The following is an 18,698-nucleotide window of genomic DNA, read 5'->3' as shown; positions in this document are numbered from 1 at the left end:
GCAGAGTGCCAGGGTAGCCGTGAATCCCTGTGCCTGTCTTCTCCCTTCCTCCCTGCGAAGGGCTTGGCTCAGCACCCGCTGTGACCTTGCCCTGTGCTCCCTGTCCCACGCAGCCATCCGCCCCGAGGGGAAGAACAATCGCCTCTTCGTCTTCTCCATCAGCATGTCCTCCGTGTCACGCCTGTCCCTGGATGTGGCAGCCGACACCCACGAGGACCTGCTGGACTGGGTGAAGAAGATCCGGGAGGCAGCTCAGACAGCCGATGCCAGGGTGAGTCTGGGGAGCCCGTGGCAGGGGAGGAGGCATCTCCTGGGTTTTCCAGGAGCTGAGGAGCAGGTGGAGGCTGGTGGGGGACAGTGAGGTGACAGCCTGTGATGGCTGGCAGAGCAGTTACAGAGATGGTAAAGCCAGAGCAATCATGGACAATGTGGCAAGGGGTGTGGCGGTCACACGGATTGAGAGGTTCAGGCTAGATATTTGGGAAGATTGGACAACTGGGTGGGTGCTGCAGCCTCAGGATGTGAGGGATCTCCATCTGTGGAGGGTGGCAAGGCCACAGATGCCCTGTGCTGGTACCCGTGCCAATCCTGCTCTGGGCAGGATGTAGGACCTGCCCAGGCCCTACATCTGTGATGTCCCCCACACAGACCTGGCAGATCTGCTGGTGGTCCCCACAGTGTGGGCAGGAGCCACACCAAGCAGTGAGGGCCAGTTTATGAGTTGGGTCATCCATCACCACTGCTCCTGACACCTGGCCTGACACCTCTCACCCTCTCTTGGCAGCTCTCTGAAGGGAAGATGATGGAGAGGAGAAAGAAGATTGCCCTGGAGCTTTCAGAACTGGTGGTCTATTGCCGACCTGTGCCCTTTGATGAAGAGAGTGAGCATCTGCTGAGCTGGTGGCCATCACAGGCAGTTACTGTGGCATTACAGACCCCGTGGTGTGCTCCTCTGCTGAGATCTTTGACTAGATCTCAGAAGAGACTAGGTGTCCAAGGTGTCCAAGTCACCAGTTTACCTTGGAGCTCTGGCTATCTCCAGAGGGTAGAAGTTCCCTTCCCTATCCCTCTGTTGCTGCGGTCTGTCAGCACCCAGAGCAGCTGATGGGGGAGCGGGGTTGGGGAGAATCATGCCCGGTCAGTGGGAGCTGTATTGGTGCTCTCAGTCATTGATGTTGGACACCTGGCAAACACCCACTGGGGCAGAGCAGGTTCTGCACAGCCCTGGTGGCTGCGCTGGGGGCGAGAGGATGGCGTGAGGAAGGAGCTGGGGTGATTAAGTGTCAGCAAAGGGAGTTTGCTGCTGGCTTACACGGTGCTGTCCCCTCCCAGAGATCGGCACAGAGAGGGCCTGTTACCGAGACATGTCCTCCTTTCCCGAGACCAAGGCGGAGAAGTACGTCAACAAGATCAAGGGCAAGAAGTTCCTGCAGTACAACCGCCTGCAGCTCTCCCGCATCTACCCCAAGGGCCAGCGCCTCGACTCCTCCAACTACGACCCCCTGCCCATGTGGATCTGTGGCAGCCAGCTGGTGGCACTCAACTTCCAGACCCCAGGTGAGAGCAGTGGGCGGGGAGGGTGGGCTGGCTCCTGGGGGTGCGCTGTGCCCCCTCCCAGCCACCTGCTGAGCCCCTGCTCCTGGAAAATGGGGGCCTGGGAGGGGCTCTGGCTCTTGGAAGGGCTCTGCAGGCAGTCAGCCCCAGGTTAATATGCTCCAGAGGGCTGGATGGAGCCAAGGAGCTGGACTGAGGCTGGGGATTGTGCCATGAGAACAAGATGAAATGCAGAGGAGGCAGGGAGTTCTCCCAGGTCCCTGGTGACAAGCAGGACGAGGCAGGGAAGGTGCCAAAGGGGATGGTGCAGCCCCAGGCTTGGGACACCAGCTGGCTGCATGGGCTGAGTCCAACTGGCTGCTCTTCTTGCCTTTCCCCAGCTTCCATTCCTGCTCCTGCCGTGCAGTCCAGCCTTCCTTTCCCTGGCCTTTGCCAAACCCTGCTGTGAGCTTGCTCAGCTCACCGACACACCGGCAAACGACCTGCCTTTTTTCCTGCGGCTTTTTCATTCCTTCTGTGAATTCAAGCATCTCACAGGGGGTTTGGCAAACACTACAGTCAGCACAAGGAAAGCTGACAAAAGCAGGAGGAAAAGAGGGAGGTGACCCATGGAGCACTGGGTGTTTGGGCAGATCGTGCATGAGAGAGTCACCTCATGGCTCTGACACGTGCACAGGCTGCAGTGGGGACACATTGCTCAGGATTGCCAAGGGGTGAGCCAGGTCCTCTTGCCAAGGGCTTCCTGTGAAGCATCAATGATGGGGGTGTGATCATCCAGCTTGTGAAAAGTGGTCTCCTTCATCTCCTGTATCTCCTGCCTGTGCTCTCCAGACAAGCCCATGCAGATGAACCAGGCCTTGTTCATGTCTAGTGGCCAGTGTGGGTACGTCCTGCAGCCAACCAACATGAGGGACGACATCTTTGACCCCTTTGACAAGAGCACCTTGCGGGGCACAGAACCGCTCTCCATCTCCATTGAGGTCAGTACCTCCTCCTGGTGTGGGGGAATGGAGGGTCAGACCCCAGTGGTTATACCAGATTTGGGGTGAGAGAATGGTTTTTCTGGGCTCCTGGCTCTGCCTGCAGCTGCTCCTCACCAAACCCTCTCAGCCCCTGTCCTGCAGCACAGACTGGGAGAGCCCTCGCTGAGGAGGGGCACTCACGGGTGCTGCTGAGGTTGCCTGGAGAGCAGCAGCAGGAGCATCCTTGGATGCTCCCCCCAGGACTGCTCCTGTCCAGGTCCGTGCCAGCAGGTGGCATCGACGAGCCGCAGAGGTGGCATCCCTGTCCCCTGAGCCTGGCCAGGACTGCATCCACAGGCTAACAGCACAAGGGCTGTGCCATGGCTCCTCTGGGGAAGCTGCTCGAGGTCAAAATTTCAGGCCATTTCTGTGTTGTGCTGCTGGTGATGATAAGAGGAGAGGGGCTGAGGGGGGGCGGGTGCCAGAGGATGGGCTGTGGGTGTTTGATGAGGTTTTTTTACTTCTCTAATGGTGGAAGTGAGGCTGGATTGTTCCTGTGTCAGCTCTCAGAGCTGTGCAGCAGCAGCTCTGCTCGGCAGGCAAAGCTCTGGGAGGGCTGTGCCAAACTAGCTGGCTCTCATCTTTGGGCCAGCAGGGTCCAGTAGCCTGTACAGGCGTTCCCTGTGATCTCAGAACCAAGCTGTGGGTCAACAGTTTCCTTTGCCAGTCCCCTCAGCTCATGTAGACCTTGGGGAGGATGCAGTGGAGATCCTGCCTTTAGGTGCTCACAGGTTTCCTCTGTGGCCACCTCTTTTTCAGAGTGATCCCACCTAAAAAAGCCCTTCTCCATGAGGACACCCCATCATGTACCCTCTGCACCACTGACCCCACGTCTCCCTAAAAATTCCCCGCCCCATCTGTTTTCCAAGCTCTTCCTGCACCTCAGGATGAGGCTGCCACCACCAAGTGTCAAGAGTCGTTGTGCCATAGCCAGTCACTGTCGCCTTTAAGAGACAGGCTCAGCCTCTTGTTCTCTGGCAAAACTGCCTGCTGTCCCCACCAAAGCCAGCTTTCATGGATGGAGAAGCCATCTCGAGCCCAGCATGACTCAAAGCACATGATCCAGTGCTGGCAGCCGGTTCTTCCCCTGCAACAGCAGCGTGCCGACAGCACGCTGGAGTGACATATGGCCACGGGCAAGGGGGAGCTGCGATTGTTTTCTCCTTCAAGGGAGCAGGTTGTCATTTGAGTGGAGCACAGACTGTGCTGCAGACACGAGGCAGAGCAGTGGTGGAGAGCAGCTCCTTTTCCTCCTCTCACCAAGGCAGGAGGGTCGAGAAGTTTCAGCAAAGATGAGGGGGCCCAGTGTAGTGCCCCGGCAGGGAACAGTGCTCAGCCGGGAGCCCAGCTCCAGCTTGGCAAGTTGGGGGAGGGATGCTGTGGCCCAGGCCTGGCTGTGCTGGCAGCAGACAGGGACCTGGAGAAGTTCAGCTGCCTTTTTTTATGGCTTACAAGTCAAACTGGGGATCAAGAACACTATAGCAGCTTCCAGGGGTGGGAGCTATTTCTCTCCAAAATGCTGGGCTGGCTGTCAGTGCTGCTTCTCTCTCCAATTAGCAGAGTCAGGGTGATTTATTTGGGAAGAAAATGTCTTGAGATGCAAATGCATTTTTTCCCCTTTGTTCCTGTCTCTTACCAAGTCTCTCCTGCTCTCTGGTCAGGTCCTGGGGGCCCGGCACCTTCCCAAAAATGGAAGGGGAATCGTTTGTCCTTTCGTGGAGGTGGAGGTGTCTGGTGCTGAGTACGACAACGCCAAGCAGAAAACAGAGATCGTGGGTGAGTGGGGTGGTGAAGGGAAGGGAGAGGGGTGCACCAGCACTCCTGATCCTGGTGTTGAGCCATGGAGTCTGCAGCAAAGCCTGGAACTGAGCTGGGAGCTGCCCCTGAGCCCAGCATCAGCCATGGGGGCAGTGGGAGGACTCAGTGGGGCTGCCCAGTGACAGCTGTGTTTTGTGAGCAGCTGACAACGGCCTGAACCCTCTCTGGACCCCGAAGCAGTTCCACTTTCAGGTCAGCAACCCTGACTTTGCCTTCCTCCGCTTCGTGGTGTACGAGGAGGACATGTTCAGTGATGAGAACTTCCTGGCTCAGGCCACCTTCCTGGTGAAAGGCTTGAAGACAGGTGAAGCACTTGGGGCAACAGGGAGGGGGGTCATGGTGGTCCTCACCAGTTCACACTGCTGAGTTTCATGGGAGGGTGTTGTTGGGCCCCAGCCTGGCTCAATCCCTCCTGTCCCCATGACAGGTCACATCCCAACCAGTCAAAGGCAGAGCCATTTGCTAACAGCTCTTGGGGCCATCTGCCACTCTGAGGAAAATTTGGGAGTTTGGAGAATCACAGAATCATAGACTGGTTTGGATTAGAAGGGGCCCTAAAGGCCATCTTGTTTCAGCTGCTTGCCATGGGCAGGGGCACCTTCTACTATCCCAAATTGCTCTGAGCCCCATCCAACCTGGCCTTGGACACTTCCAGGGATCCAGGAGCAGCCACAGCTTCTCTTAGCAGAAGGGAAAAAGGGTCTTGCGGGAGGACCCCCATGAGTCCTGTGCCAGGGCACTGCCACCTCACCTCCTGTGCAGCAAGTGACACCAGGGCTGTCTCTGCCGTAGGTTTCCGAGCTGTTCCCCTGAAGAACAACTACAGCGAGAACCTGGAGCTGGCTTCTCTGCTTGTCAAGATAGACATTTTCCCCTGCAAGGTGAGACTGGGTGCACACACGAGAAGGTGACAGCGCTGCAGGGCTGAGGAGCAGAGCCAGGGAGCCCAGCCTGGCCCTGCCCACTCTCCTGCTGCAGCTGAGGCGGTGAGGCTCAGTGGTGCCTGGCCTGAGTGCCTGTGGATGGCTGAATTCCCAGTGCTGCTCCATAGTGATGCCCAGCAGGAAAGCAAGCACTGGGTTTGCCTCCTGCAGCAGTCAGGGTGTTTCAGGCAGGGTCCTGCCTGCACTGTGTTTGACTTGCCTGGAAATCCCTTCGGCAAAAGCTGAGGAGGCGGATTTGTCACTGTGCCTGTCTGTGCTGCAGGGACATTGCAGGATCACAGAGCTGGCTGGCCTGGGGCTGTCCCTGTTGGCTTAAACGGAGGGCAGGGCTCCTTCTGAGACAGATGGTTCTTTTATTTCTTCATTTATAATGATGCTGGTGGGAGCCAATGATGGCTGTTAGAGCAGCTGCACACTGCAAACCTCAAGCCCCCATGAGCCCTGGACAACTCAGCAGGGCAGCCAGGACCCTGCACCACAATGGCCTTTACTACAGGATGTACACTTAGAAATCACATGCCCTTGACTGCAGCATTTTTTTTCTTCGTCCAAGCAGGAAAATGGCGAAATAAACCTCTTCAATGCTTCATCCCTACGGGAACGAGCAGGGGATGGCTCCAGCCAGCTGCTGGCAAGCAGAGGCAGAGAGGGGTCCTTTGAGTTGCGGTACCAGCAGCCTTTCGAGGATTTCCGTGTGTCCCCAGAGCAGCTCGCTGACCACTTCGAGAGCCGGGAGCGACGGTGAGGCCAGTGCTCATTCAGCTCTTCCCCTGCAGCACAAGGCCCCCCCCTGCATTTAGTCTGGCTGGAGGCAGATGAATGCAGCCTCCCCCTAACCCGAAGTGGAGCTGCAGCCTTGTTTGCTGTGTGCAAACCCTAAATTGGAGCTGCACGTTGTGCCATTGCTTGTGGGAGTCACTGCAATGGGAATAGGGTGGGACACCACAGCTGGTGGCATTATCCCCAGCCACGGGGGATGTGGCTGAGCCCCTGCTTTCCTCTAGCAGGCAACTTGAGGCCACCAGAGCATTGTCCTTGGTCGTGCCACGGCGAGGCTGAGCTGTGTCCCCTGTGTGTGCCCCCTTGCAGGGTACTGCGGAGGACCCGGGTCAACGGGGACAACCGGCTGTAGCCCATCCCGGCGGGCGAAAGCACCTCCAGTGCTTGTGAATCTCACAGCACGCTGTGAACTGGTTTCTATGGAAACGGCACTGCTATGGCCTACTTTCAGGCAGCTTTTCCAGTTTCTCTGCTGAAGTGGAGAACTAAAAAAAAAAAAAAAAAAAAAATAAAAAAAAATTGGGAAGAAACCCCACCCCTAGCCAACCCCAAGCACCCACCAATCTTCACCACGAAGCCCTTAAGAAGCGCGTCGGTGCGGACAGGCTGCCAGAGGTGAGAGAACAAACTGTCTATAATCACAAGAAGAGACCTAAAACAATCTCCAGCCAGCCTCTGTGCCACTGCTCTGCCTGTAATCCAGAGATGGTGTGCAGCCGCTGGAGCCTGTTTGCAGCCATCCTCTGCTGCGTCCATTCCCAGAGCTCTGGGCCAGGCGTGACTGCAGTGACCACAGCAGCACCTCTGTCTGTCCCGGTGACACCAGATCTGACCTGTATAGCCACTGCCGAAGGGTCCAGTAGTGAAACTCTACATTTACAGGGCCGCTCTAGCTTTAAATGACAATAAACGTGTCAGTATTACGTGTGTGCTGGCTCAGGTGTCTGTCTGGTGGTCTGGGCCCCGCAGACCAGGGCAGAGCTGAGGGGCAGCCGTTCCTGAGGGGAGGTTGCACTGCTCCCTCCTTCCTCCTGACTTTGGGGAGGAAAAACAACCAGGAACAGCCCCAGGTTTTCTGCTGTTCACTCAAAAGGGTAAAATAAAGTTATGTGCTCCAGCTGCCCATGCTGTTCTGAGGCAGCCTGGGGACAAAACTCTGGCATGAAGCAGCACCCTTAGGGAAGAGGTGTCTGGGCTCAAGATCCTGCTGGGGCACTCACTCATGGCTTTACCCCATGGAAAAGTTGTCATTCTTTTGAAATAAATGAGGAGGTTGTGATGGAGCACTGCCAGCCCAGCAGCTGGAAGGCAGGCACAGCCATTCCCAGGGCAAACCCCAGTGCAAGCACCAGTGGACTCACGTTTGTCTTTTACGCTCTTTATTTAGGAACAACCAAAAATGTCTGGTTTCATTTCAACAAACTGTACAAGCAAGCTCTTCCCCTCGCCCACCCTCACATCCACATATACAAAAGGAAGGGAAACTTGCCGTTCACTTCTCAGAAGTGGCATTGTTGCTACAGGGAGTTCTTGCCCTCAGAGGGTAAGAGAGCAGGTAAAGTCCATAGCACGTACAAGCTACCCTAGCCCTAATAATAGCTACAGCCCACAACCACAGGCAGCTTCTTTTTTTGTTTCCTCTTTAAAACCTTTACCAAAAGTAAAAACTATTTCTTGTTTCACACAATTGCCAAAGTGACCATTTAAAATTGTGGTCTTGGAAAAAAAAAAAAAAAAAAAAAACAACAAAGTAACAACCCCCCTGGAACCCCCCACACCTCCCCGGTACAAAGACAGCTTTTACACAGCAGAGCTCTCACCCTGCTCCCTCACTGCACCGGCCACCCTTATGAAAGGTCCCGTTGCAGCTACAATTACATTTTCCTTTGGATAAACCCAAGCAAAAATTCCAGGTCATTCAGCACCAGCATGATTTCTAAATAACAATAATTAAAAAAAAAAAAAAAAAAAAAAAAAGAGACCCCGTTAGGCTGACTTTGTGGTCTGCTGAGAAACAAAGTGATCAACACGCTGTTCCCAAAGTCTCTCTTTTAGTGCAATGTTAGTATGTGCAAGGGGAATCACAGCCACGTACCCATAACACCACCACGAGCCAGATGGGGCAGAGAGAAAGTGCAATTTTAGCTAGAAATTTTCTATGCCATGGATTCCTAGCCCAACCTTCACTAGCACCAGTAAGCAAGAATCCTCCTAACACCACCTTCCATCAGTACAGGGAAAAAGGGGCTTTAATTGTGCCACCAGAATATGCCAAATGTCAGCCAACAGAGCACTTGGGCCATAACAAGAAAACCCAAAATTAAAAGAATTTTTTTTTAAAAAAATCACTGCTTACATAACAGAGCTCCCTTGCTCTGCTTTCTCTGCTTTAAAGTTTTGTGATGCCAATCCAACATTCCTGGCACACAACACTGCCAGTAAAACATACAGCAGAAACTAAATTTCCCAATAAAAAGAAGAACAGGGATAGCCTGCAAGTGCCTTGTTCCCCTCCATGTGCTGTGTTGCTTAATCTTACCCTGCTGGTTTTGGGATCAGCTGAGAAGTGACACCAGAGGTTTACAGGTGAGCTGAATCACATCAGGACCTTGACTGAGCTGAAGAGAGTGAAGCCGAAATGATCTGAGCAACAGGGGGAAGACGTTTACAAGCATTTTAAATTCTGTCACCCTGATGGGAATGTGCAGCATCACATTCACTTTGTAATCTGTGCCCAAGTGCTGAAAATCATCTTTTTCTTCTGATTCCCAATGAGCCAGCTTCTGATCAGGTTGTCTCTGTTATATCTGTAAGAGAGGGGCTGCAGGGAAAACAATACAACACTTTTGCAAGTGACCAAAATCTGCTGCTTTCCAATTAAAAAAAAAAAAAAAATACCCAAAACCCTAAATGAAAAACCAGCCCACTACAGCTTCCTTCTCCTGAACCATCAGGGGACATGTAACAAAAATTAACTCAGCAGGTATCTTCCAGCTCCTGTGTGAGGTTAAGGACTAGTGTTTCTCTGCCAGCAGCTACTGCTTTAGCTGGTGGCTTTTCCTGGTCACCAACTCAGGAAGGGGACATGAAATCACACTAAGATCCTGCAAGTACCTGTGCCCATCCTCCCACCACACTGCATGCCTGATGTGCAGCATCACAGCTCTCAGGAAAGTGGAGACAGGAGTCTGTAGATCAGGGTTTGTTTAGTGTTCTGCTGAAAAAAAACCCCAAAACCAAACCAAAACCCACACCAAAATTTCAAGGCTGCTAATTACAGAGCTGAAAAATAAGGTACCCAAATTGAAACATGGAACAGTGTCTAGAAATCTCATGGCAGGGGCTGCTGACATCAATGAATAAAGAAACACAGTTCCTTGCACCAGGAGAACCAGCAGCCCTTTTCATGTGCAAGCCAGAGCCAGCGCAAATCAGGGTTTCGGGTTATTAAGCAATTGGATTGTGCCCTTAATCTAAGCAGCCTCAGAGACATAAGTAACAAGATTCACATGGATTAAAATTGATGGTTTCTGCTGTCCCTGCCAAGCCCAAGCTCAGGCATAGCGGATGGAGGTGGAGAATTTAATTTCCCTTCCTTACTGATGCTGGCTACATCACTTCGATCTTACAACCCTTTCAAGTCAAGATAGTCATCTTTGATTAGATGATGATAAATATTCACACACTATGAAGAATTGTGGTGACACTTCCTCTTAACACCACAAGAGCTGCTGTTGGGACTGTCAAGCCACCTCTCAATTTTTCTTTTCAGTTTCAGATGCAAACACTTTTCCAATGTCCTGCACCAAAACCCGAGTCTGTTTGGAGATGGCACCTGTTTCTCCTCCTCAGCAGAGAAACAGAAGACCACAGAGCTAAACCCTCAAAAATCTTCAGCTTATACTTTTATGGAGATTTCAAGTCAACTAAAAAAGGCAGATAACAAGGAATGTAGGAGTTAGAAAGGGAACTCGATCATTTTTTGATTTCTTTTTTGTCTCTTAAATCTTACCCTCCCCACGCAAAGGCGTTTGCCAGCCCCGTCGTCATGTCCGAGGGGAGTCTGCATGGAACCACTTTTTAAAATTCCTCTGACCCAAAAGAAAGAAAACTCCTGCTGTGCTTGTATGAATGCATGGAGACAAAGCTCAAAAACCTCAGCAGCTTCCAACCCTCAAGGCTGGTTTTTCTGTGTACACCGGGAAATTCTCCCTCTAGCTCACAAGACTTCTTTTCAATTTTTCTGGAAAATCGGCTAAATACAATCCAAGTGCAAAATATTTCAGCTAGTGCATCAAAACACAGTTTGAAGGGACCAGTTCATACCATAGTCCTTAAGCATTCCTGTAGATGGAGCGGGGATCACTCTTCCAATCAACCATAGGCCTTTAAGTGTACACCAAAAATTCCACAGAAAATCACCTTGAATGGGCAAACTACACTTCCAACGTATTTATATAGCAAGTAGTTAGTAAAAGTGTACATTTTTAATGTACATCTTAATGCAATAAAGAATCAATGGCATATTTGAACTGTATATATGTGTAGTTAAATAAACCTGCATGTACATAGGCACTACAGAGTAAATTGACCTACCTGTATTTGTTCTCTGAAGGTGACACTGTACATACATCCATATTCTCAGGCTGCACGACCCCCAGATCTGCTTTCAGCTCTAGAACCACCCAGATTCTCCCCCTCCCTCTGATACTTTGGGGTGCATAGGACTGTACCCATGAGTGTGAACCCCTGGGGCTGTCACCACAGGGCAGCTGTGACCCATGACCATCAACAGTGCTTCCAAAGGCAAATTTAGGGAGCCTGGTGCCACACAGGCTGCTCCGGATCTGTGCCACCGCGTGGTGGGATGGTTGGTCTGGATGTGGGATGCACAGCGTGAGTGGCCACATCCAAAGTGTCACCCCATTCTCTGTGGGGTGCAGGTCACCTCTGTCTGGAGGAGATGGTCACACCTGGCCATGGTCTCACAGCGTGTGCCAGGGAAGCCCTGTGAGCTCAGGAACAAGCACCCAGCACATCCCACCAGGCAAGGGGAAGCCTCTGCCAGAGCACTGAGCAGCCACAGCCCCTTCCAGCAGCTGAGCAAGGCGGCCTCTTGAAGAGGAGGCAAAGAAAGAATTGCAAAAGCAAGGGCAATTAAAGGTAGAAATCAGACACCATCTTTGGAAGAGGTTCTGAAAGAGCTTTTTTGGTTTTAAACCAGATTTTTTTGTGTATATCTCTGGATACGATCCTCTGGGGTTTGCTACCCACCCTCCTAATAAATATCATTTACCACAAACAATAAAGTCTCCCACATTAAAAAGCTCTCACTAAATAAAAACCTTCTACTGAAAAAGCTTGGCTGAGTTGGCTTGGCAAAAAATAAGCAGCTATGACTACTCTCCATAAATACACCAGCAGATAAACACCAAAAACTATTTAAGTTAAAGGACAATGTTGGCTCCAAAACAAACCAGGAATGAACCAGCCACGACTTAATTCAAACTAGAAATTTAAACACAGTTTCTAACCACTCACAGTCAGTCAGTTTCTGGAAGAGCCTTCCAAGAGCAAAAGTGAAGGCAAAACATGGAACCAATTTGGAGTTGGGATTTGATTTGTTTGTGACACAATGATCTGACACAGCATTTGGCTGGACTATTCAGCTCAAGAGTTTCCCTTCTAGACTTTGTTTTCTATTAGAAAAGAGTATTTAAAGCAAAAATGTTCAAGCAGTTGCATCACATAGCAACCACCCAAGACAACACCCATCGAAAATGTACAGGTACCAGCCAGCAGGCAGGATAACTGGGAAATTTATTTTGCTCTTTTGCCAGAACTATTGCACGTGGCCTGGAGATAAAAAAGGGGGAAAAATAAGAAAAGAAAAACAAAAAGGACTGGATCAAACACTTGAAATCACCAGTGGTGCTGCAGGAGGATCTGGCATGTAGGGCTGCAAGAAGGAAACTTCCCGATGGCAGCAGAGCCACTGCCTTGGAGACAACAATGACTTGAACCACTCACAGCCACGCTGTGACTCTGCATTTGTTCTCTGAAGAACAGGCTGTTCTCTCCAAACAATGAAAAGGATTCCAGGTCAGGATGCAAAAATTATTATGTGCTAGTTCTCAGAGATTAAAGAGAGACTTGGAGATTTAACAGCCTGTTACAGTCAGTCTCCAGGAGCACAGGGGAAAGTGTTCTAGCCAGCAAGGGAAAAATGACACTAAACTCTATCTCCTGGGCTGCCCAGGCCTGGGAACCTGCTGCTTATCAGAGTATGCAATGCTCACTCTAACCTCATCTGGAGGGACAAGAATCTCTCTCAAATTCAAGACTGGCAGTTTTCTTCTCAAATCACTTCCCTTTCCTAATACTCTCACACTTGTGTGCCCACAAAGCTCTTCACTGCCAGGGCTTAAGGACCAGAAAAGGCAGAGAGGATATATGCAGTCATGCCAACCTTTAGAGAACAAACACCTTAATGGACAGATGAAAAAAAAAAAAAAAAAAAAAAAAAAAGAAAACAGAAACAAGTACTATGCCATGATAGTCCATATCTAAGCAATGATCTTGTTTACACAACGTCTGAGATTTGTTATGCTTGTATAGGCAGCTGTAGGCAACGGTATATGAATATGAAATCTGAAAGTCTGTCACTGGGAAGCAAACAGGAGCATCCTATTTCCTGGGTGTGAGCTGAGCCCCCACCGTGCCCTGGGCTGGGCCACCAGGAGCTCAGCACCGAGTGCCCAGTTTGTGCACGTGCTGTCTGCTGTGCTGTGCCCAAAGGCCTCGTGGATGGCAGTGCTTCGTCACCACGTCCTGCTCCTCAGGCTTGGCTCAGGCCGGCCCGTGGGTTTTCTTAAAGATCACACATTTCTTCTCAAGGGTAAGAGCGGATCCTCCGGGGCTGGTGGTTTGAGTTCAATCTGTTTCTGGAAAAGAACAGAGGTGTCAGAGATGCTCCTGGCCTTGCTCCAGGTGGGGTGCTGGGTGGGGAGGAGGGGATGCAGAAGTGCCTCAGGATAGGCAAGATCAGGAGCTTTGACAGAGTCAGCTGCAAAGAAGGGCTAGCAACGTTCAGAGGGGCCAGGAAACCCAAAGTACTTGGGAGAGTGGAGTTGGCTTTGCATGCTCTAAGGAAGGATGCACGTTTGCTAAGCACCTCCTGCCTCTGTGCCACGAGGGTTGACAGGAGCCCCCCACTCTGGCTGGCAGAAAGCCATGCTCAGAGGGCACTAGCAGGGGCACAGCCACCTCCCCAGCACAAAAACCAGCCCCCTATCAGTCGCCAAAGCCACCACTCCCCTGCAAAGCACACAGAATGTGCAGCAAAGGCAGGACCCATCCAAACCCATGCTCCACCTTCTCCAAATTAAATGGGAAGGGAAGCAATGAATTTTATTTGATTTTTATAATTATTTTTAAAGGCTTGCAGCCATGGCAGAGGTGTGTGGGAAGCTCCAAAGCAAGGCAGTGGGACTGGAGAAGATCCCAGCTGGCCAGCAAGGAGCCGTGCGCTTGGACCACCATGGGACAGGGCCAGCACTTGGCCATCCCCATCTGGTGGGAACCCTACCAGGCAGGAAACAGCCCCCAGCTGCACTGCAGAAAAGCCCACAAAGGGCTTGGAAACACCTCTCCTCTCCACCACACACATGCACACGCCTTCCAAAAGTGAATTCTGGAGACTCCAAGTCCCCTCCTGCCTTTGCAGCCTCCACCTTCAGCACCCGAGCCTTTCTCCACACCGAACAAGGATGTTCACATCTGGAAAGCAGGCAGCAAGAGAGGGAAAGGCAGGCACGGTGTGTCTGCTGCTGGAGGTCACGCAGAGACATGGAAGGAACCAGTGGCAGAGGACAAGCAGCCAGGCCTCTTTCTTCCCAGATAAATAAACAAATCCATGGGCCATCTTCCCACAGGGCAGGTAAAATGACTGGACACTCCTACAGTTTTACTACATCTTGAAATAAAGCCAGGATTTGACTTCTGAGTGGTGCCAGCACCCAATGACCAAGGCAGGAAAGGGCAGGCAGGCAGTGGCACTCACGTCATCCTGCCAGACTCTCCTCGCCCTCCTTCCTTTACGCCCTCTTTCACAGAGAGAGCTCCTCACCACTTCCTCAGTCAAACCTCAAACGCTAACCCCTTCGAAGCAGGGGAGGCCCAGCGCCCCGTGCCCCCCCAAGCCCTCCCGTGCCGAGGCAGGGGCCTTACCCAGCCCTGTGGCGGGCGGCGGGCCGGGGGCGTCGGGGGTCCCGGCGCTGCCCTCCTGGCCGCCAGGCTCCCACGCCTCGCTGCTCTCGGACGGCTCCGCGCCGGCTCCGCACGGCCCCGTCCGGCTGCCGGCCGCCTCGGGGCCCGGGCCCCTGCCCTCCTCCTCCGCCTTCACCGCAAACCACACCTTCACCTGCTGGGCGCCCAGGCGGGCGCGCTCGCAGAGGCCGGGCACGTCCTCCTCCCGCAGCCCCTTGTGCTTCTCGTAGTAGTCCTCGAGCACCTCCCGGCCGGCGGGGCTGACCTCCACCAGCCCCGGGGGGAAGACCCCCCGCCGGTAGTTCTCATACCACTTCAGCTGCCCGTTCTTGTAGCCATAGCGGCTGTCCCCAAACCAGCGAATGACCTCGGCCCGCGGCAGGCCCGTCTGGGACACGATGGCGTCATACTCCTGGTTCGTGGGGCGCTGGGTCTGCACGAACATTTGCTTCAGCAGATGCCGCTGCTGGGCCGTTTTTTTGAAGTTCAGTTTGGTTTTGGGAGGGGTGGGCGGCCGGCTGGAGCTGCCGTCCCCCTTTTCATTTGCGCCGGTCCCCGGTACCTCGTTTTTGCCGTTGGACTCGGTCACTCGCAGGTTTTTCAGGTTGATTTTGATGGGACTCACCTTCCGCTCCGCCGAGTTGGGGTTGCTGCTGGAGGCGTCGACTGAGCCATTTTCACTCGTGGCCCTCTGCTCATCTGAGGAGTCTTCCCCTTCCCCGCCGCCATTCTCTGCCTCCTCCTCCTCCTCCACTTTCTTATTTTCCTCTGCCACCTTCTTCTTCCTCCTCTCCGAGAACCAGCTGTCGATCTCCCTGCGTGTCATCTTCGTCTCCCCCCTCAGGCGGTTCACCTCTTCCTCTGCAGGAAGGGGATTTTGGGCAAAACTGCTCTCCAGGGCCTTCAGCTGCTCTGGCGCTCGCTCCTTGTACTTGGTTGGGGTGAAGTCGGGCGCCTGGTGCCACGACTGCCGCCGTGCTGGGTGGTGAGGGGCCGGCGTGGCTGCCACCGCTGCGGGGCTCAGTTCAGCTCCTCTGGGCGGGACATCGAAGGTGATTTCGGGCAGGGAATCAAGAGCACTGTCTCCAGGGAAGACGGCCCGGCCGCCTCTCACGTTCCTGTAGTGGTACCTCCTGTCACTGAACCATTTTCGGATCTCCTTGGTGGACAAGCCCGTGATCTTTGTCAGCCGCTCAACTTCAGCCTGGCCAGGGAACTGGTTTCTGCAGAAGCTGCCTTTGAGAGCCGAGAGCTGCTCGTGGGACTTCTTGTTTTTGTAGACATTGGGATCCAGGAAAGTCTGTGAGGAGATGGTAGGGCAGGCGGTGAGCAGGGACTGGGCGCTGTTGACCACCTTGACCCCCGATGTGTTGCTGGAGCTCACGGTGCTGTGCTGTGCTGCCGGCTGCGGCTTGGGGACAGAAGTCACTGCCAAGGTAAAGGAGGAGCTGGTGCCCTTCAACCCGTTTGCCATGATGGGCTGCGTGACCAGCAGCCCACCTGTCCCCTCCGGCTGCCCCACCACGTGGCCTGGTAAAGTTGCTTGGATAAGATGGGGAACAGTCCCAGGATTTGCAACCAGGGGCGTGTTCAACACTGTAATGGTGGGTTGTGGCACAGACTGAATAACAGTGTTGAACATCTTCTTCCTGGCATCTTCGATCTCCTCTGGTGACCAGCTGATGCCCTGCTTCAGCCTCTGGGCAGTGAACCAGATCTTCAGCTGCTCTTCTGGGTACTTGGTCACCACGGTCAAGTAGCAGAGCTCAGCTTTGGTGGGATAGGGGAACTTGTTGAAAGAATTTTTCAGAAAGCTGTTGGAGTCCATGGCAGCATTGTACGTGGGAATGCTGCTCAGTGGGATCATCACTTTGGGAAGGGACTTGGATGTAGGGAGCTGCTGATGCAATGGGGGCTGCTGCTGCAGTGACACAAGTTGTGCAACACCCGCCTGCAGAACAGGCACGTTTCCTATGATGGAGCCATTCACTATGTGGGATGACTTCGTTGAACTTGCAGTGGGCTGGCTGACTGGCACGGACCCATTTAGGAATGAATGCTCTCCATCCTTCACCTCCGCCTCACTGCTCAACTGACTTGACACATTCTCCTTCAGCGTGTGGATTTTTTTGGCCTCAGGTTTACCTTTCATTATCTTCATGATAGGGGTTTTGGTAATGATAATTTCAGACTGGCCATCTGCCCCTTCCTCAGGGACCTCTCCCGGCAGGTCATGGCTGCTGGTGGCCTCACAGAGACTTTGCTCCACAGTTGTACGACTGTCCTGCTTCACCAGCCTCCAGACAAAGCCGGCCTCACTGGCGTGCGATTCGGCGTTGTGGTGCGAGAGCCCTTCGTGGCTGTTGGCCAGGAAGCTGCACCCGACACACGCGAACGCTGGGTCTTTGCTGAAGTCTGAGTGCTCAGAGTCCAGGTGCCCAAAGAACTGGTGAAGGTCTTGAGACCCAAAGTCACACGGCTTGCAGATGTAAGTGTCACTGTCAGCGATGCCACGGTGCCCGTTGGACAGAGCTCCGTTGTTACTGTTGCTGGCCCCAGCATCGCTCGCTGCTGGTCCTTCTGCAGGAGCCTCTGGTTGGGTTCCTTCATGATCATCTTCTCCAGCATCCTGTTCGGTCTCCTGAAGCACCAGTGTTTTTACTGGTATCATGCAGGGAGTTGTGGATTTCCTTTTGCTAGCCATTGTTACAGTTGATCCAGAGGACTATTTTTCTTTCATTTAAATTAAATTCAAATTTAGAAAGCGCTATTGCAAGTGCTCTGTGGTCCAGATTCCAGCAGACTCATGATGTCCCAAGGAGTTATTGACAAATGTTCATATTTGCCACTGAACCTGAGGATAAGGAGAGGGAGGAGGGGTTAGTTCCCTTGGTATTAGACAAAGCACAACTGCTTTGGTATTTAACCGCATCCCTCAATAAATAATTTTTCTTCTTTCATTGGAAAAATCTAACTTGACCTTGGATTTACTGTATTTTCACACCTAAACCTGTGAACTATCTGTTTCAAACCAAACACACAAACATGCCACTTTTACAGCCCACATCAAATTTTCATTTAAGGAGGAAAACCATTGAATTTTCCCCTCATTCTGCCCTGTCAAGATCCGTCCTTGGCGTTTCAGCAGGGAGAGCAGTGCCTGGGCTCCCCGTGTGCCCAGGTCCCAGCCCAGCCTCACACAGGAGGTGACACCAGGCAGGGTCACCCGGGAAAGCCGCCTGCTTTTCATCACAAAAAAAGGATGAAAAATCCACATATTCCCCACAGAACATTTCAATTTCTTCAAAATCAGCATTTTCCATCCATCCCGTCAGGAAGTTTCTTGCCAGCTCAGAGCACTGTGTCCGTGCCAAGAATCTCTGCAGACACGCAGAGCTGCTGCAAAGAGTGAGTAGGCTGCAGTATTTTAGCTCTTCTTGCTCAGCAAGCCTGCAAAGCATTTGGGAGATGCCCTTCCCATCCTGTGTAAACTTCATTACTGTTCCAACAGCATCTGTGAGTCCTCGTCTGGAGCCGCAAGAGAAGGTAAAGGCCCCAAAGCTCAAGAGCAGCATCACAATGTTCCTGGCTCCCAGCCTTCCCCTCCCACCACCTCTGCAGATTTTGGCAGCCACTCTACCCAATGCACTGGGGTATTCCCTAACAAAGTGTAATTTCTCGTCAGTGCAAGCCCATCTCACTGGGCTTGGGCTAACCAGAGATTTGTTACATATAAAATCAAAACCAAACAAAAATAAGCAAAACCCAACCAACCAACCAACCATAACATTTTCCTTTTTTTTCTTCCCTCTTCTGAAGCTAAAGCAGACCCTGAAGCGCTCCAGACCATGCAAGGCCAGGGCTGGCAGAGGCATTAGCCACAACCTTATTCCTGGCCTGATGTAGCTTTCCCACTCACACAGCAAATGCTCTGTGCCTGAGATCATGACCCCAGGGCAGTAAAGCTGCTGTAGCTGGCACCAGGAGTCATCTGCTTGGTGATACCCCTGTCAACCTTTTCCACAGCAACTCTGCTTTTTTTTCTCTTCAACAGAGGGATAAAAGGGTGTTTTTCCAGACTGCAAGGTCACTTGGAAGCATATGGACGCACTGATTCATATTACAAAGACTCTGTGCCAGATTTCCCTGAGATTTACAGTAACAGCAACTGAGCTTTATAAAAACACTCATAAAAACTTGAACTTAAAAAAAAAAAAAAAAAAAAAAAAAGACTTACCATCCTATGAGATGACTCACAGAGGTAATTCCTATCAGTTACAGCAGTTGTGCACCAGCAGCTTTCTCAGATCTG

At 52.4% G+C, this 18,698-nt stretch overlaps 2 protein-coding genes across 6 annotated transcripts in view; one reads left to right on the top strand and one right to left on the bottom strand.

Annotated features, from left to right (window-relative positions):
• The window catches only part of PLCG1 (phospholipase C gamma 1), a 42,163-nt gene extending 34,068 nt beyond the window's left edge, over positions 1 to 8,095 (top strand). For both annotated transcript variants that reach the window (XM_066198976.1, XM_066198975.1), the window contains exons 24-32: positions 114 to 271; positions 785 to 881; positions 1,333 to 1,557; positions 2,386 to 2,534; positions 4,238 to 4,352; positions 4,537 to 4,698; positions 5,187 to 5,275; positions 5,895 to 6,079; positions 6,428 to 8,095. In XM_066198976.1, the coding sequence (XP_066055073.1) occupies positions 114 to 271; positions 785 to 881; positions 1,333 to 1,557; positions 2,386 to 2,534; positions 4,238 to 4,352; positions 4,537 to 4,698; positions 5,187 to 5,275; positions 5,895 to 6,079; positions 6,428 to 6,470 (1,223 nt within the window). In that variant the 3' untranslated portion in view covers positions 6,471 to 8,095. The remainder of the gene's footprint in view (positions 1 to 113; positions 272 to 784; positions 882 to 1,332; positions 1,558 to 2,385; positions 2,535 to 4,237; positions 4,353 to 4,536; positions 4,699 to 5,186; positions 5,276 to 5,894; positions 6,080 to 6,427) is intronic.
• Positions 8,096 to 8,404: 309 nt separating this feature from the next.
• Positions 8,405 to 18,698, bottom strand: part of ZHX3 (zinc fingers and homeoboxes 3) — a 42,770-nt gene continuing 32,476 nt past the window's right edge. For all 4 annotated transcript variants that reach the window (XM_066198979.1, XM_066198978.1, XM_066198977.1 and 1 more), the window contains 2 exons: positions 14,348 to 17,240; positions 8,405 to 13,062 (listed from right to left, as the gene is read on the bottom strand). In XM_066198979.1, the coding sequence (XP_066055076.1) occupies positions 13,052 to 13,062; positions 14,348 to 17,090 (2,754 nt within the window). In that variant the 5' untranslated portion in view covers positions 17,091 to 17,240 and the 3' untranslated portion in view covers positions 8,405 to 13,051. The remainder of the gene's footprint in view (positions 13,063 to 14,347; positions 17,241 to 18,698) is intronic.

This window comes from Chamaea fasciata, unplaced genomic scaffold (assembly GCF_029207755.1).
Source record: "Chamaea fasciata isolate MVZ Bird 193981 ecotype frontalis unplaced genomic scaffold, bChaFas1.0.hap1 SCAF_17, whole genome shotgun sequence".
Classification (NCBI taxonomy): domain Eukaryota; kingdom Metazoa; phylum Chordata; class Aves; order Passeriformes; family Sylviidae; genus Chamaea; species Chamaea fasciata.
Note: the sequence above shows the minus strand (reverse complement) of the source record. Positions and strands in the feature narration are given on the sequence as shown.